The sequence below is a fragment of the Trematomus bernacchii genome, unplaced genomic scaffold, assembly GCF_902827165.1.
Source record: "Trematomus bernacchii unplaced genomic scaffold, fTreBer1.1, whole genome shotgun sequence".
NCBI classification, from domain to species: Eukaryota; Metazoa; Chordata; class Actinopteri; order Perciformes; family Nototheniidae; genus Trematomus; species Trematomus bernacchii.
This window is the reverse complement of record NW_022987332.1, coordinates 922,879-945,749: the sequence shown is the minus strand read 5'-3', so window position 1 is coordinate 945,749 and position 22,871 is coordinate 922,879. Positions and strand designations below refer to the sequence as shown.

The following is a 22,871-nucleotide window of genomic DNA, read 5'->3' as shown; positions in this document are numbered from 1 at the left end:
ATGTGAAGCCCTGAGAAAGATATGGCAAAGAGATCTTGGTAGTGAGATTAGGGAGGATCTATGGCAGGATATAGTCTTGAATGTAGGTTGGGCTACAAGGGATATGAGGAGCAAGTTTATCCATTATAAAATTGTGCATAGATATTATTTTACACCCCTGAAATTGTTTAAAATGGGCCTAACTCAGGACAATAAATGTTGGAAATGTAATAGAGAAATGGGCACATTTCTTCATGCTCTATGGGAGTGCCCAAGGGTACTGCCTTTTTGGAAGGTGGTATTAAAAAACCTTGAAGGGTGGCTCAGAAAACCTCTACCAGAATCGCCACAGCTCTGTTTGCTGGGGGACAAATCTCTTGTGCCACCAGGCCTTACTAAAGCAGAACTTAGACTGACTTTAACAGGTTTTATTGTAGCTGCCAGGCTTATTCTGCGCAACTGGAAGAGCCCACATAAGCCAGAGTTTACAGAATGGCTCATGACAGACACTGCGGCCTTTGAAATTATGATCGCCAGGGTAAATAATGTCCCAAGCAAATCTAATGGAGTGTGCCACATCTTCTTGGCCTATATCAAAGGTGCACTGTCCTAGGGAGGGACAGGAAGTATATTTGTATATGTGTACATGTACATGTGCGTGTATATGATGTATTTGTTGTAAATGTGTATCATGCTTTACGTTGATGTATATATGAATGTGTGTGCAGGTGTATGTAGGCATGTGTGTGTGAGAGAATAATTGGGGTGGCGGGGGGGCAAGGGGGGGGGGGGTTCTGCTGCCTGTATATGTTTGTTCTGTATTTATGTATAAAATGTGAAAAATGTAATAAAAATCTTAATGACAACATTTGTATATAGCGCTTTTCCTCATTATGATCATAAGAATAATAATAATATTTAAGATGATTTCATCAACCCACCATTATCTAAGTTTTAATTCTACTATATATTTCAACAAATGGTCGGAACATAATTCTGTGATAATCTGAATTCTCCTGTACAAGCAGACAGCATACCAGTAATAAAGCCTCATTGTTGTGCACAATAAAAGATCACAACAATGAGCCACACAAAACAACATGTTTCTTTATTGCTATGCACCCACTGTAGTTTATTTGTACTCAAATCCCCACTAGAGAACCAAATATGCAATAATCTGTGGCTGAAAATAGCCCCTGACAAATGCATTTCATTTTTTAGTACTGCTTGTGGTCAGCTGTTTTAGGGAAATACTAAAATATTCAACACAATGAATCTTTTGTTTTAAACTTATATATATATAATCAGTAATAACTAATAGGATTGGGACTGAATGCCACACAGTGAAAGATGGCACTTTATTACCACTGAGTTGTAAAACTGTGACCAACTCTTTCTGAAGGCCTGGCTTGTATTTCAGAAGATGGTTTAGTTTGTCGTCCAGTCGTTATCAAATCATCATTAATGTCCGCATTCACTGAGAGGCTGTCTACAGGCTTAAGTGGTAAATATGCTGCATTTATATAGCACTTCACAACCACTCAAAGAGCTTTACAACACGTCAGCATTCAGCCATTCACACACATTCATAAAGAGGCTGTCATAGAAGGTTTATATATTTATTGTTGTGCCTTCGTTTTTATTTTGTACCTCTTTATGTGTGTATATGTATATAGGTCTATGTATGTGTATGTATATATAGGTGGGTGCTCAGGTGTGTATGTATATACATATATGCATTTTTTACTTTTTTATATGTATAATTTCTTCGGATTCTTTGGGACGGTGAGTAACAGCATTTCGATCTCCCTGTTTGTATATCACACAGAGAAATGTATGTATTTATTACTTTGATATATTCCTTCCTACTTTGTTCTACAACTGTTCTACAACATTTCACCTTAGGATAAATAAAGTGAGTAACTGTATCTTTTGTTATACTTCAGCATGTTGAAATATTACTGTACCACAGGAGACCATAACTAATAACATATGAACATATTGTTAAAGGGATTCACCTCTTCAAAAAAACATCCTTAGGGTGGTGTATGTTGTCTAACCATGTGTGCATCCCTCCCAGACTTACTGGGGTGTTTGGGCTCTATGGCCACCCGTACGATGGGCATGGCCTCCATGTTGAGAGGGATGAAGGGGGGACAGGCAGGGGAGGTGGACAGGGTGGCTGACTTCAAGACGCACTCCTCCAGACCTCCGATACCTGAGGAGAGAGGAGAGAAGAACATCTATAGCCAGCAGTAAACAAGAGGGTATTAATGAATGTCTGTAGAGATGTGCATGCAGCTGAACAGCAGCTTCAGTGGGAAATGGTTTACTTCATGTAAACTATTGACACTGTTACTTACAAGGTTACGATTATATTTATCTCTTATAGTTATTCTTATATCCCAGTGTGAATTCTTATTATTTTGCTGCTTAAACATTTGAATTTCCCTCCAGGGATCAATAAAGGTTGCCCATGCCTGCTCTAAAGGAACAACACAATCATTCCTGCATGGAGCAACACTCTTCCAGAATCAAAACCCAGAAAACGACATGAGAAGGCAAGAAGAGGTGCAATATGTTTCCAGACATTGTACATTAGGTGTAGTTTACCATTCAATCAAGTGCAGACAAGTTGAGCAATGAGTTTGAGGTACTAAAAAACGTCTGCACCCATGCCTTATACATAGAGGATACTCATCATTCTTCTTCCAACACTGGGGTCCACAGACTATCAGCTACATCTTTTCTTACAGTTCTTTGTTTTTGTTTCATGTATTTGTCTACCATTAGGCAAATTACTTCAAATAGGTGTGTAGGGTGAAGGTCTCTAAACATTACTGTACAAAAGCATACAAAAATATAAATGACAAAAGTGAATTGTGAGATTCAAGAGATTATTTTCACATATTCTCATAACATAATATATCAATTATCAAGTTTATAGTCAGTAGTATATTGTAGTAGTAGTAGTAGTAGACAGCCCTCTCCTACCAATCCTGATGATCTTGATGGAATATGGTGACTTTACTTCCTGCTATTCTCAGTCTAATGTTCTGCTGCACATTTTCCCTCTTCTTGAAATCCTCTGATTGTTAAGTGGAACTGCAGCAATGGCTGGATTGTAGGGGTTGGTCTGTTTCATTTGTCTACGTATTAACTAGCAGGAAATGCAGCATAGGTCATGTTTAGGCAAGAAACGATTCCCTTAAATAAGAACCTGGAATCTGAGCAGTTAAATGTATTGTTGGGTAAAGGCTTTGCCAATTTTTCAGGAACCGGCTGCTGGTAAGGTCACACAAAAAGAAGAATCCTGAGATTTACTTGGAAAGGAATGAGAACAACAACAAGAGAAGGACAGAAGCTTCTGTTCACAGCATCTTCTCCAGCCTTTAACTCCATCCAGCTCCACAATGCTATCATCTGAAGCTGGATCTGAATCTGTAGGCTGTGAACGGCACTTATTTAGGGACGGTACTTTTCTACTGTTCTTTTCAGAGCGCTGTACAAGAAGAGCAATGGGAGTACATTCACTGGTGTTTCAATTCAGTCAGTCTGATACAGAAGAACACACGTCCAGGTTCCCATTCGGATGTGATACTAGTTGTGTCGATGATTTCATAACCTGTTTAGCAAAAATGTACCTTTCCGCTGCTGTCGTGGTTTAGGTGTGTAAAATACGACAGCAAGAGGTGTGTGTTAGTTCAAAACAACAATGGGATATCCTTAAGAGGTAAGAAGCTGCCATAGCATCAGTTATTACTGAGAGTGTTTTCATTAAAAGAAAGCAAATATAGGCACCAAAGAGTGAATCAAGTGAGTGTTTGAAACCTGTGCTATACATATGGGTCATCCAATCACCTGCAATGTTGTTTTGTTAGATGCAGGCAGATCAGTTTAAGGTGCTGTTTACACGGGAACGAAACGGGTTGTATCAGCTACTTTTCTCTTTCGTATAGCCCGTTCGTTCACACGAGGCCGTAACTGAACCTCGGAAACGGACCCCTAAAACGATAACGGGTCCCAAGGGGGATAGATCTGCGGACGGAATGCTCTGGGGGGCCAAACGGCTCTGTGTGTACGTCCTATACGATCATTTCCTGATAACGATAAAGCCATAGCCCCGCCTCTCCCCACTTCTGCTGCTCACTGTTGTAGCATGGTCAGTAGCTACTGTCAGTAGCTACTGCTACTGCTACTGACCATGCTACAGATGTTAGTGCAAAATCTACAGCTCCTCTACCACAACCATCAGCAACAAGTGGACATGGAGAACTACATGAACTACATGTTGCTAAATCCACCGCGGAGAATAAACAGAAGGGCAACCAGGCAACCATGGCAACCATGCTCGGGGGGTCTTCTTCGCTGCTTTTGGTGTATTTTGTGGCGGAAGTACAGCGCCACTTACAGGCCCGGCATAAGTACTACAGCGTCTCCAGCGGGTCGAGCGGTCTTGTGTGAAGGGACACGTTTATTGAGCCGTATCCGTGTGAACGGAAGACTTTTTTGATATCGAATTCGGTTCGTTTGCGTTTCGTTTGCGTTCCCGTGTAAATGGGGCCTAAATAATTTACACTTTGATTGGTATAAACACAGTGAATTCTTTTTTTACAACATTTGTAGAAACTAATTCAAATATATGACACAGTGATATGTTGAAGTTAATGTCCTGCAGGTAGAAATGTAAGACAAGCTGTTACGTGCTCTTGTTGTTTTTCTCTGTCTCTCTGCTGCACAGGTACACCTGGCCCGCCCCTGGCTCCGCCTCCCCCAGGTGTCCTAATGCCATTCAGCTGGGGACTTTAAAAGGAGAAGCTGGAGGAGAAGAGGCCCCGCCTTTTCCCTGAACAAATCTGAACAAACCTTCGGATGCCGTGTGGAGCTGTAGATTCCTTTTTGTTACTATGTGTGTGAACTCTGGAGGACCTCATTAGTGTAGGTTTTCGCGTGACTTTATTTTTGCCCCAGTAGAGTTTTTCTTCAGATAGATCTCTGGGTAGAGGAGGGAAGTTCTGGGTCCTACGGCCAGAGGACTGGTTGGCCCAGGCCCCCTTCTTCTTTTGTTTGTTTTTGCCGTCCTCCAGACGTGGTTCGTTTGCCGGTGGGCACATGTGAGTAACGGCTGTGCGCTTTAATAAATGCTCGCCGACAAGTGCTGCGTGTTTTGTGTGGTTTATTTTATGTTGCGGGTCTTCCCACGAGCCACTACCACTTGGTAGAGGACGGGGCGTAACATATGGGGGCTCGTCCAAAGGCTGTCTCGGGCAGGTGCCGGTGTTTTTCTTTTGTAGAATGGCCCTTGACAGCATGTGCTTTGTTTGTGTACAGTGTAGAGTTGCCTAAATAGTCTACCTGATTTCTGGTTTTAGGGTGAGTTTCACGTTAGAATGGATTTTGACTTGGAGGAGTTTGCTAAGGTTCCAACTCGGGGGAAGTTGGATGCTTGTAACAAACAGCAGCTTCAGTTAATCGCAGGCAGGTTTAACGTTCCGTGTAGTAAGCAAAGCAAGAAACGGGTCATTAAACAACAGCTGTTGGCTGCGCTGGTAGAGCAGGAAGTGTTATCGGAGGAGGAGGGGGGGGGGCGTTGCTGGTTTTCCCAAAGACGGGGAGACAGAGGTCTCTCCGACAATGAGCGAGCTTCAACTTCAACTGGAGTTGCGTAAACTGATGATTAGAGAGAAGGAGATTGACAATAAACTGAGAGAGAAGGAGATCGACTGTAATCTCGAAATCAGGAAGCTGGAGGAGGAGACTAATCGTTTGTTTCGTTTGAAGGAGCTGGAGTTGACGGCATTATCGCGCCACACTCAGCAGTTGGGCTCAGCACAATCGCATGACTTTGACGTGGGTAGATATACTCGATTTATCCCGGTGTTTCACGAGAAAGATGTTGACAATTATTTTATCCTTTTTGAACGGGTAGCAACCACATTGAAATGGCCTAAAAATATGTGGACCGTTATGCTGCAGTGCGTTCTCACGGGTAAAGCACAGGAGGTGTATGCTGCATTGTCTGAAGAGGTTAGCCTGGATTATGAGCAGGTAAAGGTGGCAATTCTGCGCGCCTATGAGCTGGTGCCTGAGGCGTACCGTCAGAGGTTTCTTGGTTTAAAGAAAAATGATTGTCAGGCTTATGTGGAATTCGCCCGTGAAAAAGAGGTTCTGTTTGAGCGTTGGTGCTCGTCGACGGGGGTCAAATCTCTAGAGGATCTAAAAGCCTTGTTACTCATGGAGGAATTTAAAAAATGTTTACCTGACAGGGTGGCCACTTATCTGAATGAGCAGAAACCCATAAGACTGTCCGATGCTGCGGTTTTGGCTGACGAGTATGTTCTTACTCACAAGTCTGTCTTCAGTGAGAGGGGGGGGGGCACAGGCCCGGTTTGTGGATAACAACATCAGAGAAACCCCAGTCTCCATTAACGTGCCATGGCAGTCCAGCAGGCCAGGATATGTTGAGGAAAAACCGGGGGAGGTGAAGTGGGGACCTGGGATAGCCCAGTGTGTTATTTCTGCAAGAAAAGAGGTCATGTGGTTGCGAATTGTTATGCTTTACGGGATGAGGAGAAGCCTGTAAAGACGGTCGCCTTGGTGTGGTCCTATGTACAGATTCTCTTCTCTCTGCTGTGGAGCTTACCAGCTCCTTCTGGGTTATCCTCGGCCTCTTTGTTGCCTCTCTGATCAATGCTCTCCTTGCACGGTGTGAGAGTTTTGGTGGGCGGCCCTCTCTTGGCAGGTTTGTTGTCGTGGCATATTTTTTCCATTTTAAAATAATGGATTTAATGGTGCTTCGTGATGTTCAAAGTTTGTTTTGTGAGATGTTTTTATAACCCAACCCTGTCTCATACTTTCCCACAACTTTGTCCCTGACCTGTTTGGAGAGCTCTTTAGTCTTCATGGTGTCGTTTTCTTGCTTAGAAAGGCCACTTGCTGTGGTATGGAAGACGGAGGCCTTCTACAACGGTTAATAATTCATTAATATAATAATTAGAGAAAATGAGGCACTTGATTGCACACAGGTGAACTTTATTTAAATAATTGTGTGACTCTGAAGGTCTTTGTTTGGGCTAAATAGCAAAGGCGGTGAATACATATGCACACACCACTTTTCTGTTTTACATTTTTTGTTATGTTTTAAAACGTGCTCTTTTTTCTTTCACTTCACCAATTTTGACTGACTTTGTGTGGGGTCTTGCCATAAAATCCCCCCAAAAATATTATATTATTTTTGGTTTTAATTCAAGAAAATAGGAAAAATGGCAAGGGGGGTGAATACTTTCGCAAGGCACTGTATGTCCTGATTTGAATGTACAAATGTATGCCGATGATGCGGTCATCTTTGTACACGGGAAAAATACTGAAATAATCACATCCTATCTCTCAAATAATTTGGACAAGGTTCAACACTGGCTGAACAACATTTGCTTACAGTTAAATGCAAAAAAAAACAGTATGCATGATGTTCAGTAAACGACCAGTCAAAATCGAAGGATCCAATGTGTTTTTAAACGGAGCAGAAATAGAACTAGTCCCCCACTTCAAGTATCTTGGAGTCATACTGGACTCGAACTTGACTTTTAAGAAACATATCAAGAAAGTATCCAATACCGTTAAATTCAACTTGCAAAATTTTAAACAAATTAGACCTTTCTTAAGTGTCAATGCTGCAAAGTCATACCTCTACTGTATGATTATATCCCACATTGAATACTGTTTTACAAACTGGTCGTTTGCTTGTGCCACAAACCTGAAACCCATAGAACAGCTGTGAGAGAGAGCTATCAAGGTGTTTGACAGAAAGCCATATTCATACCACCACTGTACCATCCTAGAGAAACACAATTTCTTGAGTTTTGACAATTTGAAGTCTTTTAAAAGTATGTGTTTTTTTCTTAAATGTTTACATGGACTGGCTCCCCCTCCCTTAGGGGAATTCATCCACAAAAAACACACTGGACGCTGCACTAGGTCAGAAACCAGAGAAGACTGTGAAGTCCACCATAGACGGACCACTTTCTGTCAAAATGTCCTCTCCGTTAAAGGCAGCTCATTGTGGAATAGCCTCCCAACTGAGATACGGGATTGTCCCACTTTGAACAGTTTTAAAGGACACTTAAAGAATGGTTGAGCAACAAACAGACGTGTAATCACCGCTAAATGCACTTTTATACAGGGGTATCTCCTCTTGCACTTTATGTAGCCCTTTTATCTTCTCCTGCACTTTATATATCATAGCTGCTACATTGTACTGCCATGTGGTAAATGCCTGTGTGCTGCTCATGCTCTTCCTGCATATCATGTATTTATTTTGCCATGTATATAAATGTCATGTTCTTAAATGTTGTATGTGAGGGACTACGGATGGAAATTAGCTCAAAGCTAAAATCCGGCATGTTTACATTTTGAAAGCATTATTTGTTTTAAATGTTCATCAATGTGCATTGTCCCTCTTCAAATAAACGATTAAATGAAAAAAATACTGCAATTAGGGTCGAGCCGTTTGTCCTTAAATCCAGTATGCAGTGACGTTATGATATGACGGTATTATATTTTCTAACCTGATTCTACCACAGGTAGATCAACCTTGTGGGTGTGCTAAAACCAACGCATTACCATAATAAGGGTAATGCACCATCCATGTCGTGGCAGCACGTGACAAGGGTTACGGGGATGAAACTGGTTACGCTGTTCCTTCAGATACAAGTAATACTGAAGTCCATGCCATTCTGCAGATCAAATGACAGAAATGAGTGAGGCTGTAGCACTCCTCTTTCTGCTCTACGATTCATTTATGGAGTGCAGCTCCGCTCTGTTCTGTGGATGAGTCAGGGACAGCATATGACTAATGAGACGCACTTACACGGGAACCAGGACCAAACGTATGGAGACTGACACGTCGGAAGGAGAAGTATAAACAACAACAAATTTCTTATCTAAATGCAGAAATGGTTACAAAATCTGGCATAGGAAGAAAGTACAAAAGAAACAAAATCCTTAAAACTACAGACAGAAGATGTCAAATTGCTCCTTACTGTAAATTGATTTAAATGTTTCTTATATCTGGTCTCCAAAAGGAAATATGCAAATAGAATAAAACCCCAAACATCTAGAGTACGATCTGTACACAAACAACTTCACACAATGCTAGTGGCAATCATTTGAAAATATGACATTATCAAGAATATAGCCAGTGGTTTTGGATTCCAAACATTGCCCTTAACTAAACCAAGGACACAAGTTGAACTCTAGCACCCCCTACTGTTTTTCAGAAACAGCTAAACTCTACATTTATCAGATATTGACAGAATGTCTCTAGGGTTGCACTGTGGGCTGTGCCTTCTCCCGTCAATCCATCTTTATACAATTATTTGAGGTAAAAGGTTATGGGATAGCATAGTATTGCCATCCTAAAGCTAGCCAGACAACAAAATAAATCTCACTTCCTCTCTGAGCTGAATTCTTTCAGGCTGAGGACTCTTCAACACCCAGCTTTTGACCCAGGTCAAAATGTTGAGACTCTCTCAAATCTCACAACAAAGAGGAAAAGACTAACTCCTTTTTTGTCTCATAGGAACTTTAGACACTTTATGTTGCACACGTGCAGTCTTGGTTTGTGGCCTTGTGAACAGAGACATGCACACACACACACACGAGCAGAGAGCCGGCTGAATGCTGAGCAGATGCAGGACACCGTTGGCTGCCTCCTGCGTAACTTGACACTGTAATTACTCTAAGGTGACTCGATCCCTAAAGGCCTTCCTCGCCGACAAAGAACAATAACAGTGAACGAGGGGAAAATGAACTCAGAGAACCCGAGCAGCACACACAACACACTTCAGATTAAAGAGCGGCATGGCAGCAAGCTCTGACATCTCTCAGCAGGTCATGACAAAGCATCCTGTGGATAGGGGGGTCAGTAGAAAAAACACCACATCACAGCGCGGCTGGACACACACACCACACACACAACACACCACACACACACCACACACACACACACCACACACACACCCACACCACACAACACACACACCAACACTACACCAATACACACACCACCACACATCACACAACACACCCACACACACCACACTACACACACCAACACACTACACACACACACACACACACACACACACTACACACCAACACACACACACACCACCCACCACACCACACACACACACACACCCCACACCCAAACACACACAACCTACACCCACACACCCACACACACACACACACACACCACAACACACCACTCTGAGAGAGCAGAACAGAATTCTAACATCTGCAAGTCAGGGCTGATTTTTAAGAGCAGAACAAGACGAGAGCATGAGGGAGGAAAGAACTGGAACATGGTTTGAGCAGCAAAATAAATTGTGTAACTAGTTTTAATCCAGAAACTGGGATTCTCACGCTTGTGATGATCAACGCGCTGGCCTTCTGAATCCTCTGAGCACCAAGTGAGAGCAGAGCAAGGTTTTGGTCGAATTGTCCATTTTGATTAGGAAGGAACCTTACCGTACCTAAAGTGTCAGCCATAAGAGCTGTCTGAATTCTGTAGATGATAGCAAATGAGCTTTAATGATTTCATTTAATGATTCACTCATTAACAATAGGAGCATCAAAATCAAATTCCAAGCCATGATTCTACTCCCATAGTGTACCACCTGCTGGTACAGGAAAGTAAGACGGTGCTGAAACCGGCTGAGAATCCTTTCAATCAAGCCTTAAAAGTTTTTGATAAGAAATCATTAAAACACCATCATTGCAATATATTATCCAAAAACAATCTCATTCTGTTCTCAAAAATTCAATTTGTATTCAAGATCATATACAATGCCACTACACCAGCATTGAAAAGCTTTTTCCAGCTCCGCTCTGAACTGATGGGCAGAACCTCACAATCTGCCCTACACGCATTGCGCCCTTTAAACATTGGAATATTCCTCCAGCTGATCTGAAATCCTGCTCAGATTTTCACACTTCTTCCCATAGTGCAAATATTTTTTACTTTGGGCTACGAGATATGTATTTCATACATAAGTATTTTGATCTGGTTTTAATTGTTAGTGTGATAGGAAATGTTTTAAAGTGTTATGATTATTTGATCTCTTTTATTTTTGAGATTGATGTATTTGTATGCATGGTCCTTGTGTAATAAAGACATATAACAATAATAACATTATCTTCTTTAGGAAACACTGGACCATCCTTTGTGAAAGGGAGAGAGACAATGCTGGCCCAAAATTATCTGCCGCCTCAACATTTAAAGTGGAGCACCATGCAGTTGTTCACGGACAGAACCCGTCCTCACAGACAGACGCAGATCATGTTGTTACGGTGCCATCTCACCAAAGTGCTTATATGTTTTGAACTTTTAATGACCAATATAACCAGATCTTATACAACCTCCAGATATTATGCTAATTACTGTAAAATGATAAGATAAAGTTTCACTGTGTACTGAGTTGGGTCGGGTTTCTTAAGCTTTACTGTTGTCCAAGTATTCAAAGCTTGCATGAAACAACATAATAAGAAGGTATTTAGTCCTAAGGAAAAGTGTAGTTTTCATACGCAGACACACATCAACAACATCTGCTGTCTCATCATAATGACGTCTCCCAGTGTCAGCACAGTCTCGATGAATTCTCCTTAGGAGCAGACATTGGACCTGGTTATTTTTTAACAATTGTACCGGAGCCCAGCACTTAAAGTGAAGGGTCATCCTGTTTAATCAGATTGGATCAAAATAATACACTTTGTTTGTTCTCTCCAGAAAAAGTAACTGCTGTTTTAGAATGTGCCTATTATTCACTAACACTGTAGTTGATGCAGCGATAGACTGGCTCTCGGCAGGATGGACAGTAGTTCTCCAGCAGGAGAAGGGTTGGGGGTAACCTGAAGGCAAATCTCCCATGCTGTCTGATCCCACACTTTCCATTTCTCAAGGGACCATTTGTCACCTTTCTTTGTGTTTCATGGTGACCTCTATACTTTGATGACGAGTCGTCTGCCTATGGTTACATTGTTTGGCTGGATGCTGGATTTTATTGTGAAACTGTCTGAGACCACATTTACACGAGGACAAAACGGCTTGTATCTGCATAGTTTATCTTACGTATAGCCCTATTATTTACACGAGGCCGTAACAAACGGACCCCACAAACGATAACGGGTCCCAAGGTGGATAGATTTGCAAACGAAACTCTCTGGGGGGTCAAACGAGTCCGTGTAATCGCCTCTATACGAATATTTCCTGAAAAAATAACGATAGCCCCACCTTTCCTGCTCACTGCTGTAGCATGGCCAGTAGCTACTGTCAGTAGCTACTGCTAGTGCTACTGCTACTGACCATGCTACAGATGTTAGTACAACATCTACAGTTCGACCATGCTACAGATGTTAGTGCAAAATCTACAGCTCCTCTACCACAACCATCAGCAACAAGTGGACATGGAGAATTACATGTTGCTAAATCCACCGCGGGGCATAAACAGAAGGGTAGCCATGGCAACATTGCTGCGGGGCTGCTCCGGGGTCTTCTTCGCTGCTTTTGGTGTATTTTGTGGCGGAAGTTACAGCGCCAGTTAAAGGCCCGGCATATGTACTACAGCGTGTCCAGCGCTTTCGAGCGGTCTTGTGTGGAAGTACAGCGCCACTTACAGTCCCGGCATATGTACTACAGCGTTTCCAGCGGTCTCGTTTGAACAGACACGTTAAATGAAACGAATGCATGTGAACGGAAGACTTTTTTGAAAACGCATACTGTGCATAAACGCAAACGTTCCCTTGTAAAAGCAGCCTAAGTCTCTCCATCAGCTCCTGCCAGGAAGAAACAGTGTGTCATCACAGCTCAGCTGACAATAGCACGTTCAGTCCCTGGGGGGGGGAAGCTCATGCAGAAACAACACTGATGACTCAGCACTCTCAGTTCAGCTGAAGACTTAGAGATGATTCCAATCATAATGAAGAACCATCGAGCTGCTTTAAACTGTCACTGCACTCAATTAATAGTCTAATATATAAGTAAATAATATGCAGATTGGTCAACAGTTAAAATAATCACCAGTTGCCGTTTGACAATGTACGTTTTTACTCAAACTTATATATTTGTAACACAACCAAGAAGATAATTGAACACTACAGATTGTTGGTTGTTTGAATGTTGTCTCTTCAATGTGATTAAGTAAATAACTACGGAGTAATGAGTGATGATCATATATTGTATCCATTACTGTTACAAGAGTCTTTATGTGCAATAATATTTGTACTACTGTTATAAACCGGATTCATTTTACAGTGCTACACTTATCTTATTTTATAAATACTGCTGCTTCTTACTTATCTTCCTGAATGTGTACTTCTATATATTTTAATTTGAAATACTATGTCCATGCCTTTTATCTAATAGTGTTTGATTTTCTTGGTCTCTATCTATACTTTGCTGTAACACTCAGATAAATTATGAGCAAAGTGTTAATATGCACTCCACAGAGCCATTGCCAAGCTCTTAGTATGACAGGGAGCACTGTTCAGTAATATTCTGCTGCGTGCAAATCTATTTAATTTGAGGTGCATGACAGAGTTTCAGGATAGGACAAATAAGGAAGTAGGACTCTGCTTCCTGCACAGACATAGGAGAAGTCTGTCTTTCCTTCACAGGAAGAACCACAGAGCCAGACTCATGGCATGAATAAGGTTTGACTTTTTGTCACCTTGCAAAAAACTATTTGGAGAAGCACTGCAGCAGTGGAAAAACAGCACATTGAAAAGCAATAAACACAATGTGGGGCTGGAAATTATTAGAGGTTCTGTGCAGATCGTGTTTTATTAAGTACAAGGCCAGAGCCTCGGAAATCTGCTCTCTTTAACATTCTATGGAATTTCCCTTCATTGGAAAGTCCCGCTGAAGCTTCAGAGAGCCAAGCCGAGCGCTGTGTGTGTGTGTGTGTGTGTGTGTGTGTGTGTGTGTGTGTGTGTGTGTGTGTGTGTGGGGCCTAGATTGAAGCATATTGTGGATGCATTTGTTATTGTGGGGGAGCTGCAAAACTGGCAAATAATACACATATTATATTACAAATACTGGGCCATACAGCTGAAAAAACCTACCTCAATACATTTGAATACACCATGTGACAAGTGTGTTTACCATGGTAAAAATGTGATTCCTAGTTAACACTTATTTTCACAGAAGAAAATGAGACCACTTGATAACCAAATGTAATGCAAACAGTTTTAAAACGTGTAATAATAAAAACTCTATGAATGACACTGCTTTGTACATCATTCTGTAAGTACCATCTCTAAAGTCAAATGAAGTAAAAACTACAGTTCCTCTTCTAGTCAGCGCTAATTATGCTGTTACAATGACGTCCAAATCACATTTTCCCAAATGAAATATGGAAAAAGGATAAGAAAGAAAGCATATGTGAGAAACATGAAGGCCCTCTGCCTGAACACCTTTCTCTACGTCTGCCACATCCACTGAACGTGTGTGTGTGTGTGTGTGTGTGTGTGTGTGTGTGTGTGTGTGTGTGTGTTGGTAGGGGGGCGTGACATACGTCAGAGAGTGATGCATGTGTGGGCAAAGAACAAAACAGCCCATACATTGACAGCGCAGTCACCTTTGCTTCCAGGAGCTGGGGGTCTGACTCATGAACTCAGACAGATATAATGCCCCCCCATCTCCCACGCTAAAGCTTTATATAGGCCTTATTAAACTTAGACTCTGACAATTGAGTCACCTGTAAACTAGTTATAGTTCACACTCTGCTTCCACAGCGGTTGTTGTGTTTTTACCGAAGCATCATTTTCATGAATCTGCATCCTTGATAAAAAGATGCATTTCTATCCATCCATGCATCCATCGATTTTTTAAATGCTAAACCAAAATTGAGTCATGGAGGAAGCAGTTCCAGCAGAGGATCGAAACTTCCCTTTCCCTGGCCACATCAACAGCTCTGGGCGATTCCAATGCACTCCAAGACCAGCTAGAGATATAATCCCTCCACCTGGTCCTTAAACTCCTCCACTTGGGGTTAGGACTCATTACCCACAAGCAGTAGACACTCCATCGATTTCCTGGCTAAGAACAACAGCCTCAGATTTAGAGGTGCTGATCCTTATCTCAGTCATTTCACACTCAGCAGGTCCAAAGAGGGCTGAAGGTGGCAGACTGATCAGGCCATCATAACCACATCATCTGCAAAAAGCATCAAAGCCAATGACATTGTGAAATGATGATTAACTGTAGAAGTTAGAACTTAAGTTGTCCTCCTGGATTTACTGCCATTTCAACTACAAGTACACACAGCACCGTGAAGCCGTCAGTGATTCAGTCAGTCTGTGTCCTCTGGGGGCCACTCATGTCTGAACTCTGCTGGGGGGTGAATTGCGGTACCTGGTAATAACCCAGCTGGGACAAAACAAAATCCCCCCAAAACATTAACCAGACCATGCACAGCCATATGATAAAGAACGTCTCGGCTGAACCACAGAGGTTCAGGGTCGATGCCTCACCCCTCCCACTAAACAGCTTCAACCGGAGATGGTCATTATTTCATATTAAAACCCAGAGTGTGGCGGCCCATAACAAATTTAATTTGCCCCGCGACACTTTGGTCCTAAATAATCACAGTTCATACATAGGTTCAGGAACAATATATCGGCCAACATTGGGTCGGTTAACTAAACATAAAACATCACATTTCATATCTTAAGCCTTGCCTGGATCTGTTTACATAGGCCAGTGTTGGCTCTGGACACATGATCTGTGATCAGGGTCGGCACAATGGGGGCTGGATCTGTTTACATGGGCACTAGCAGTTGGTTCTGGTCACATGTTCTGTGATCCTGGGGGGCAAAGGGGGCTGGAGCTGAATCGTGAAATGACAATGGCAGACTGGGTTTCAGTGTATTAAATGCATGGACAGCCTGAGAATGCTTATGAATTATTAATGTGTTATATCTCTCACAGGCTCCGCCCTCTACTGGACTCTATGGGTACTACCGTCTATGCAAGCATTCACCTACTGAGATTTCTATAGACGTAGCCGGCCTTGGGGCGGGCCTACCTGAATGCGCGCGCATCTCACCGTATAAAAGGAGGCCTCGCCTCCTGACTATCATCCCTTTCTCTTCAGCGAGCGGGCAACATCTGAAGCAGAGATAAGACGTTTGAAAGAAGAAGAAAGAGTTATCATACCTCCAGGGAGTGGCCACTGCTAGAGACCCGGGCCTGTCCTTCGTGCCCTGGCTTAAATAGCGGGCGCCGATCCCCACCACCTCTGCTTCGAGTGTTGGGGGACCAGGATATGGCCGAGGCGGTGCCATTCACGTTCGCCATTCCTTCCGGGTCCGGCGTCCATGGAAGTCCACCGCCCAGGGCTGTACTCTCCCTGGATGATGATCATGGCGGCGGGTGTGTGGGCTACTCGCTCATTGCAAGAGATGCCCCCGCCTCACCAGGTCAGAGCGATTATTGGGCCGCCAGGCCGAATAAGTAGCTTGGTCCACGGGCCTTGCCCCAGGCCCGGTTCCCCCGGGGAATTAATGCAGTTTACCGTAGTGGTAAAGGCTGCATTCGGAGCCCGCACTCACACAAGAGCGCGTGGCGGTGCGTTCAGGGACCTTAGTAAAACACACTACGCCTATAAAGACTCCGATTAATGCTGTTTACCGTAGTGGTGAGAACAGCATTATGATGGAGCGCGTGCTCACACAAGAGCGCGCGGCGGTGCGTTCAGGGTCCTCAGTAAATAATCGGCCCTTTCTGTGTCGACCCTCCATGGGCAAATCTTCCCTTCACGGGGAGTTTTGCGGCGGAACGGGTCACCAGAGAGTATCACAGCTTCATAGCTGCGGCCCCACAGCTGAGGAGTTGTCCATTAACACAATGTTATGGGGAATGGAAACTCAGCTGTGTACTAACAAAGTGGATGGACAGGACGCTGAAACGGGGCTATTCACTCCAGTTTTGCAGCGTCCCACCTCCTTTTATGGGCATGCGAGAGGTGAATCTGTCCTCCCAGGAGGAGATAGCTTTCCTCTCAGCAGAGATTCAGGCTCTGGTGCAGAAGCAGGCTGTGTCTGTTGTGCATCCTCAGCACAGAGAAAAGGGTCTTTATTCCATGTACTTCCTGGTTCTCAAGAAAACAGGGGAATTCAGACCTATTCTAGATCTCCGGGGCCTGAATCGTCATATTTCCTGCAGGAAATTCCGCATGTTAACTGTGAAACAGTTACTGGGGCTTGTGCAGCCAGGCGATTGGTTCACCACCATCGACCTGAAAGACGCGTACTTTCATGTAGAAATTGCTCCAGAGCACAGAAAGTATCTGCGTTTTGCCTTCCAGGGGATAGCCTACGAGTACAACAGGCTGCCGTTCGGCTATTCCCTATCCCCACGCACATTCAGCAAATGTGTGGCCACAGTGCTTCAACCGCTGTGCGCCCACGGCATGAGAGTTTTCTTTTACCGATGACGACCTCATAGTCATGGCTGGGTCCAGGGCAATTGATCACACACCTAACCAAATTAGGCTTTGTGATCAATTGGAAAAAGAGCACCCCCATACCTCACCAACAGGCGTTGTATTTGGGAGTGGTGCTCGATGCAGACGCGCTACGCGCCACCCTGTCAGAGAGCTGACGTGCATCCCTTCTCCGGGCGGTTCACAGGCTGCGACAGGGGGCGACAGTGACAGCTTTAACTGTCATGCAGACTCTGGGTCTCATGGCGGCTGCTCACATTGTGGTCCCGCTGGGGTTACTACATATGCGCCGCCTGCAGAGGTGGTTCTCCAGCCTGCGTTTGGATCCCAAGAGGCACAAACGGCGGCTGGTGACCATCCCCCCCTCAGTGGAGGGCAACCTCCGGTTTTGGGGGTCCCCGGACCACCTCCGGAGGGGGTCTCCACTGGGACGGTGACCTCCTACATCACAGTGTTCACGGACGCATCCAGAACAGGATGGGGAGGGACCTGCCTGAAGAGGGCTATAGGTGGGCGCTGGGCTCTAAGAGTCTCGACACAGCAACCTCCTAGAGCTACGGGCGGTAGTGTTAGTCCTCCAGCATTTCATGCCCCTAATTCAAGGGAGACATGTAATGGTCAGGAGCGACAACAGCACCACAGTGGCTTATATCAACAGGCAGGGCGGAGTCCGCTCCGCCTCCTTGTTGACCACAGCGGAGAGGCTGTGGTTATGGGCTTCAGAGGTGGCTTCAGAGCCCTCCATATCCCGGGACTGGAGAACAGGGGGGCCGACCTCATGTCGAGGGGCGGCCAGGCGAATGGACGCTTCACCCGGAGGTGGTGAAGCAGATCTGGGTCCAGTTCGGGAGAGCAGAGGTGGACCTGTTCGCCAGCCGGCGCAACAGCCACTGTGCCCTGTGGTTCTCCATGGCTCTGAGCGACGACCCGCCCTTGGGGGTGGACGCGTTTGCACACGAGCCATGGCCAAGGAAGCTGCTATACGCCTTTCCACCGCTGCGTCTCATTCTCCCTCTCCTGAGGAGAGTGAGGCGAGAGCGTCTGTCAGTCATCCTAGTGGCTCCGGACCGCGCCGGGGCGCCGTGGTACTCAGAGATGACACAGATGAAGGTGGGCCAGCCCTGGGCGGTTCCCCAGTTCTGGGGGGCGATGTCTCAAGAGGCAGGTGCAATCGGGGCGTTACCCACTCTCGGCCGTCCTCTTCAGGCTTGGCTCCTGAGAGGGACAGGCTGAGACAGGGTGGATTGTCTGACAGTGTTATTCAGTATATCCAGGCAGCTAGAGCTGGATCCACCACAGCCTGTTACAGGCCAAAGTGGCTAGGATTCCAGCGATGGTGTGAGGAGCGGAGAATAGAGCCCCTATCTTGTCAGTTAGGCTCTATTTTATCCTTCTTACAGTTATTGGTGGACAGAGGGCTTGCTCATTCCACAGTGAAAGTGTATGCAGCAGCCATCTCGTCCTGCCATGAGGGATTTGGCGGCATGTCAGCCTTTAGTCAACCACTGATGTCGCGGTTTTTACAGGGGTTCAGGAGGCTGCGCCCAGTAGTGCACGTCTCCACCCCGCAGTAGGACCTGCCCCTGGGTGCTCGAGGCTCTGGCCTCGGGACCATTGAGCCTCTGGAGTTCTCCTCCCTGAAAGCACTGTCGTGGAAGACAGCTTTGCTTCTTGCCTTAACGTCAGCCAAAAGAGTGTCCGAGTTAACCGCTCTGTCGGTGCACCCGAGCTGTTTACTGATTTGGGGTGACCGGAGCGGCGCGACACTCAGACCGAACCCCTCCTTTGTGTCTAAAGACCTAAGGAGTGCGTTCAGGTCGAGGGCTATTCAGTTAGGGGGTTTTAGTCTTCCCCCCCCATGGTGAGGCCAGGGAAGCTAAACTACACCTCCTCTGCCCGGTGCGTGCGCTAGCATGTTATGTGGAGCTCACGGCTGCCCTTAGACGCACTGAACAGCTGTTTGTGTGCTGCGGGGGCGGGGTGATCGGGAAAGCTCTGTCCAAGAAACGCCTGGCAGGCTGGCTCTGCGAGTGCATTGCACATGCCTACGGACAGGCAGGGAGAGCCTGCCCCACGGGGATTCGTGCGCACTCCACACGGGCTGTAGCTGTGTCAACAGCCTTATTCAACAGTGTGGAGGATATATGCACAGCGGCGTCTTGGTCAACGCCAGGCCCCTTCATAAAGTTTTATCTCTTGGACATGTCTGGCTCTTTCTCCGCGTCTGTGTTTGCTAGGGCAACACAGGACTGGTGAGGAGGGGGGGGGCTGTGGGTCAGTTGGCATCTGACCCCCTCCCCGGACGAAATGCGCCTTCGCCTTTCCCGGGACCCCTCAGAGGGGCACACTTTAGTCCACACACACTCTGCACGGGGTCAGTGTTTGAGTGTGGGGCATGGGCACTGGCGCTCTCCCTGTGATCCTTAGGGACTCAGGGAGGTAGGTGCACAGTGAGCCCATACAGGGCTGGGGATTCTCCCCATCTGCCTATGGGCGGGGGGCGGAGGGGCCCCCGGCACTGTTTTTTGAGCACACTTTCTGCAAGGTAAGCACAGCAGAGTGTGCTCTGTCAGCCGCAGCCCAGATTTCTCCTCGGTCACAACCGGGTTAAAGGAGAATGTGGGGCAGTAGCTGCTGACCAGAAAAGCCGGTCAGGGGCAGTAGGGTGGAATGATGTTGTTGGACGACAGTGCGCGTATACATCAGGGCTCCACCCACTGTACCCATAGAGTCCAGTAGAGGGCGGAGCCTGTGAGAGATATAACGCTGGGTTACGTATTGTAACCCTTGTTATATTAACACAGGCGGAGCCCTCTACTCAGGGCACTGTCTGTCCTATATCGCTCGCTGAAGAGAGGTGTAGGATGGCAGTCAGGAGGCGAGGCCTCCTTTTATACGGTGAGATGCACGCGCGTTCAGGTAGGCCCGCCCCAAGGCCGGCTACGTCTATAGAAATCTCAGTAGGTGAATGCTTGCATAGAGGGTAGTACCCATAGAGTCCAGTAGAGGGCTCCGCCTGTGTTAATATAACAAGGGTTACAATACGTAACCCAGCTTTTCATTTAACATCCTTAAATCATTACGATGGTTACTTCACTCCACTGGATCCAGTTTAACTTTAGTATTTAGAATCTCTTGATGAAAAGCCACAGTGCTCACAGACTAGCACGCTAAAACCCAATGGGATGAGCCTGAAAACCAGAGTGACGCTACAGCAGGCTCACACTGCTGTTAGGCTACAGTTCCATTCAGACAGAGGTTATCTTCACTGGTCATCTAGGTACTCTTTGGAGAACTGCTGGTGAAAAGGCTTAGATATCCAATTTGGTGGACTTGAGTATACAATGCCCATGTTCTATATTGAGAGGAGGTTCTGGCTCTGGTTAAGGGTCAGAAACAGGTCAGTGTGTGCGAGATGCAGACAGCTTGAGGAGGTGTGTGAATCTAAAGCCTAATTTTTCATTTAGAGCAAAAGAGATGACAGAGAAGTGTCTATTCCAACAGCACTTTTACTGGCTGCCAGGACAGTATTCTTTCTGTGAAAGGACGATTGAGGAAAAGACTGGGACAACGTCAAATTTCATGAGCAAAAGTTCTGTTACATTCTTTACTATCAGTTTAGGCTTCTAAACCGTACTTTGGATGCTCAACGGCACGTTTATTGCATGCAAGTAACCCTGAAATGCTGACAGTGGGTCGTTGTGTTTAATGTAGACCATTTTTATTTGTGAAGCAGCTCTTTGAAGCCAGTCTTGGAACTCGACCCAACCTTAATAATTATAATAAGTCTTATATTTGTATAGCACCTTTCATACAAGAATTGCAGCCCAAAGTGCTTCATAGCAGATCTATAGACAGAATAAAAACAATGTAGACAATACAAAATATTGATTGATAAGAACTAGGGATGCACCAATACATTTTTTGGCCGATGCCGATGTTAAGAATAACAATTTGGCCGATGCCGATGTTTTAATGTAATTTTGTTCCACTGTTGTTATTCCACTTTCTGCCAGGAAAAACTAATAATTGTTCTCGCAAAATGGTTTCAGTTTCTAAGGCTGAGCAAATTCGTTATTATAACATCATAGCACGCTGTTTAGAAAGTATGCAGCGGATCACCTGCAGCTCTGCCTGCTGTCAGGGGACCGGTGAGCGGAGCAAAACACACCCAGGGTTGGGTTGTAACGGAATACATGTAACGGCGTTACGTAATCAGAATACAAAAATAAAGTAACTGTATTCAGCTTGCATTATATTTGAAAAACTAGTTATCCGATTTGTAAACCTGAAGTGAATACATTTTGGAATACTTATTGGTGGAAAGGTTTCCTCACAAAATGTAATATTCATTACCGGCAGATCTGTGTGCACGGCGCTGCAGCATGTCTGTGAGCGAGCGAGCGAGAGAGAGAGGGAGAGAGAGAGAGAGAGATTGGGGGTGTTTCTCAATCGCGAGTAAAGCTGCTTCAGAGCCACTATTTAAAGCATACTACGTCATCGAGTGCCGCCGAAGTACTGTTCCAATCTCCAGCATACTTGGAAATCTACCGAGCCCGGCGTACTCCGTTTGGAGAAATATCGAGGCTGCACATGAGTAGACTCCACGGTCTTAAAATCCCCACAATGCTTTGCGCACGGACCAATTTCCCCAAATCTGTGGCGAAAGATGTAAGGCGGGGCCTCTCATATGACGCACACCTGCACACTTGCTAGCGTGTTCCACACTTCGTTTTCCGAATGCCAGGAAGTATTCTTGACTCGCTTCTGAAGCAAGATGCTCGGCAGACATGTGCTACCAAGCAAGCGTACTCGCGATTGAGAAACACCCGCAGCGTGTCTGTGAGGCCCCGCCCCCGCACGCAGATGAGAGAGAGAGATCTCTTTTAAAATATATTGAAAGTTAGAAACGGAGATGGTTCGATAAAATGTGCAAGATAACCATCGTGACTAGGCATGGGGTAGGGACAGTTAGCAGGCCAGCAGAGGAGGAGTGGAGGGAGCGAGAGGGGTGTAGGAGGTCAGCCAGATAGGTGGGGGCCAGGTTGTGGAGGGCTTTGAATGTGAGCAGGAGGGTTTTGAAGTCTATCGGTATATTACAGGTAGCCAATGCAGATGGATGAGGATGGGGGGGATGTGGTCAGAGGATTTGGTGCGGGTGATGATCCGGGCAGCAGAGTTCTGAATGATTTGGAGTTTATTGAGGAGTTTGATGGGAAGGCCTGAGAACATGGTATTACAATAGTCAATACGGGATGTGACGAATGCATGAACCAGGACTTCAGCGCTGGATTGAGACAGGGGGGAGTCTGGAGAAGAATGCAGTCCGGGTGATGTTTTTTATGTGGGGTGCAAATGAGAGGGAGCTGTCCAGAATGACACCAAGAT

The 22,871-nt window shown here is 45.3% G+C and overlaps 1 protein-coding gene across 1 annotated transcript in view; it reads right to left on the bottom strand.

Annotated features, from left to right (window-relative positions):
* Positions 1-22,871, bottom strand: part of efl1 (elongation factor like GTPase 1) — a 108,297-nt gene that overhangs the window by 39,673 nt on the left and 45,753 nt on the right. Inside the window, 1 exon segment of the mRNA XM_034127352.1 lies at positions 2,066-2,197. Coding sequence (XP_033983243.1) covers positions 2,066-2,197 — 132 coding nt within the window.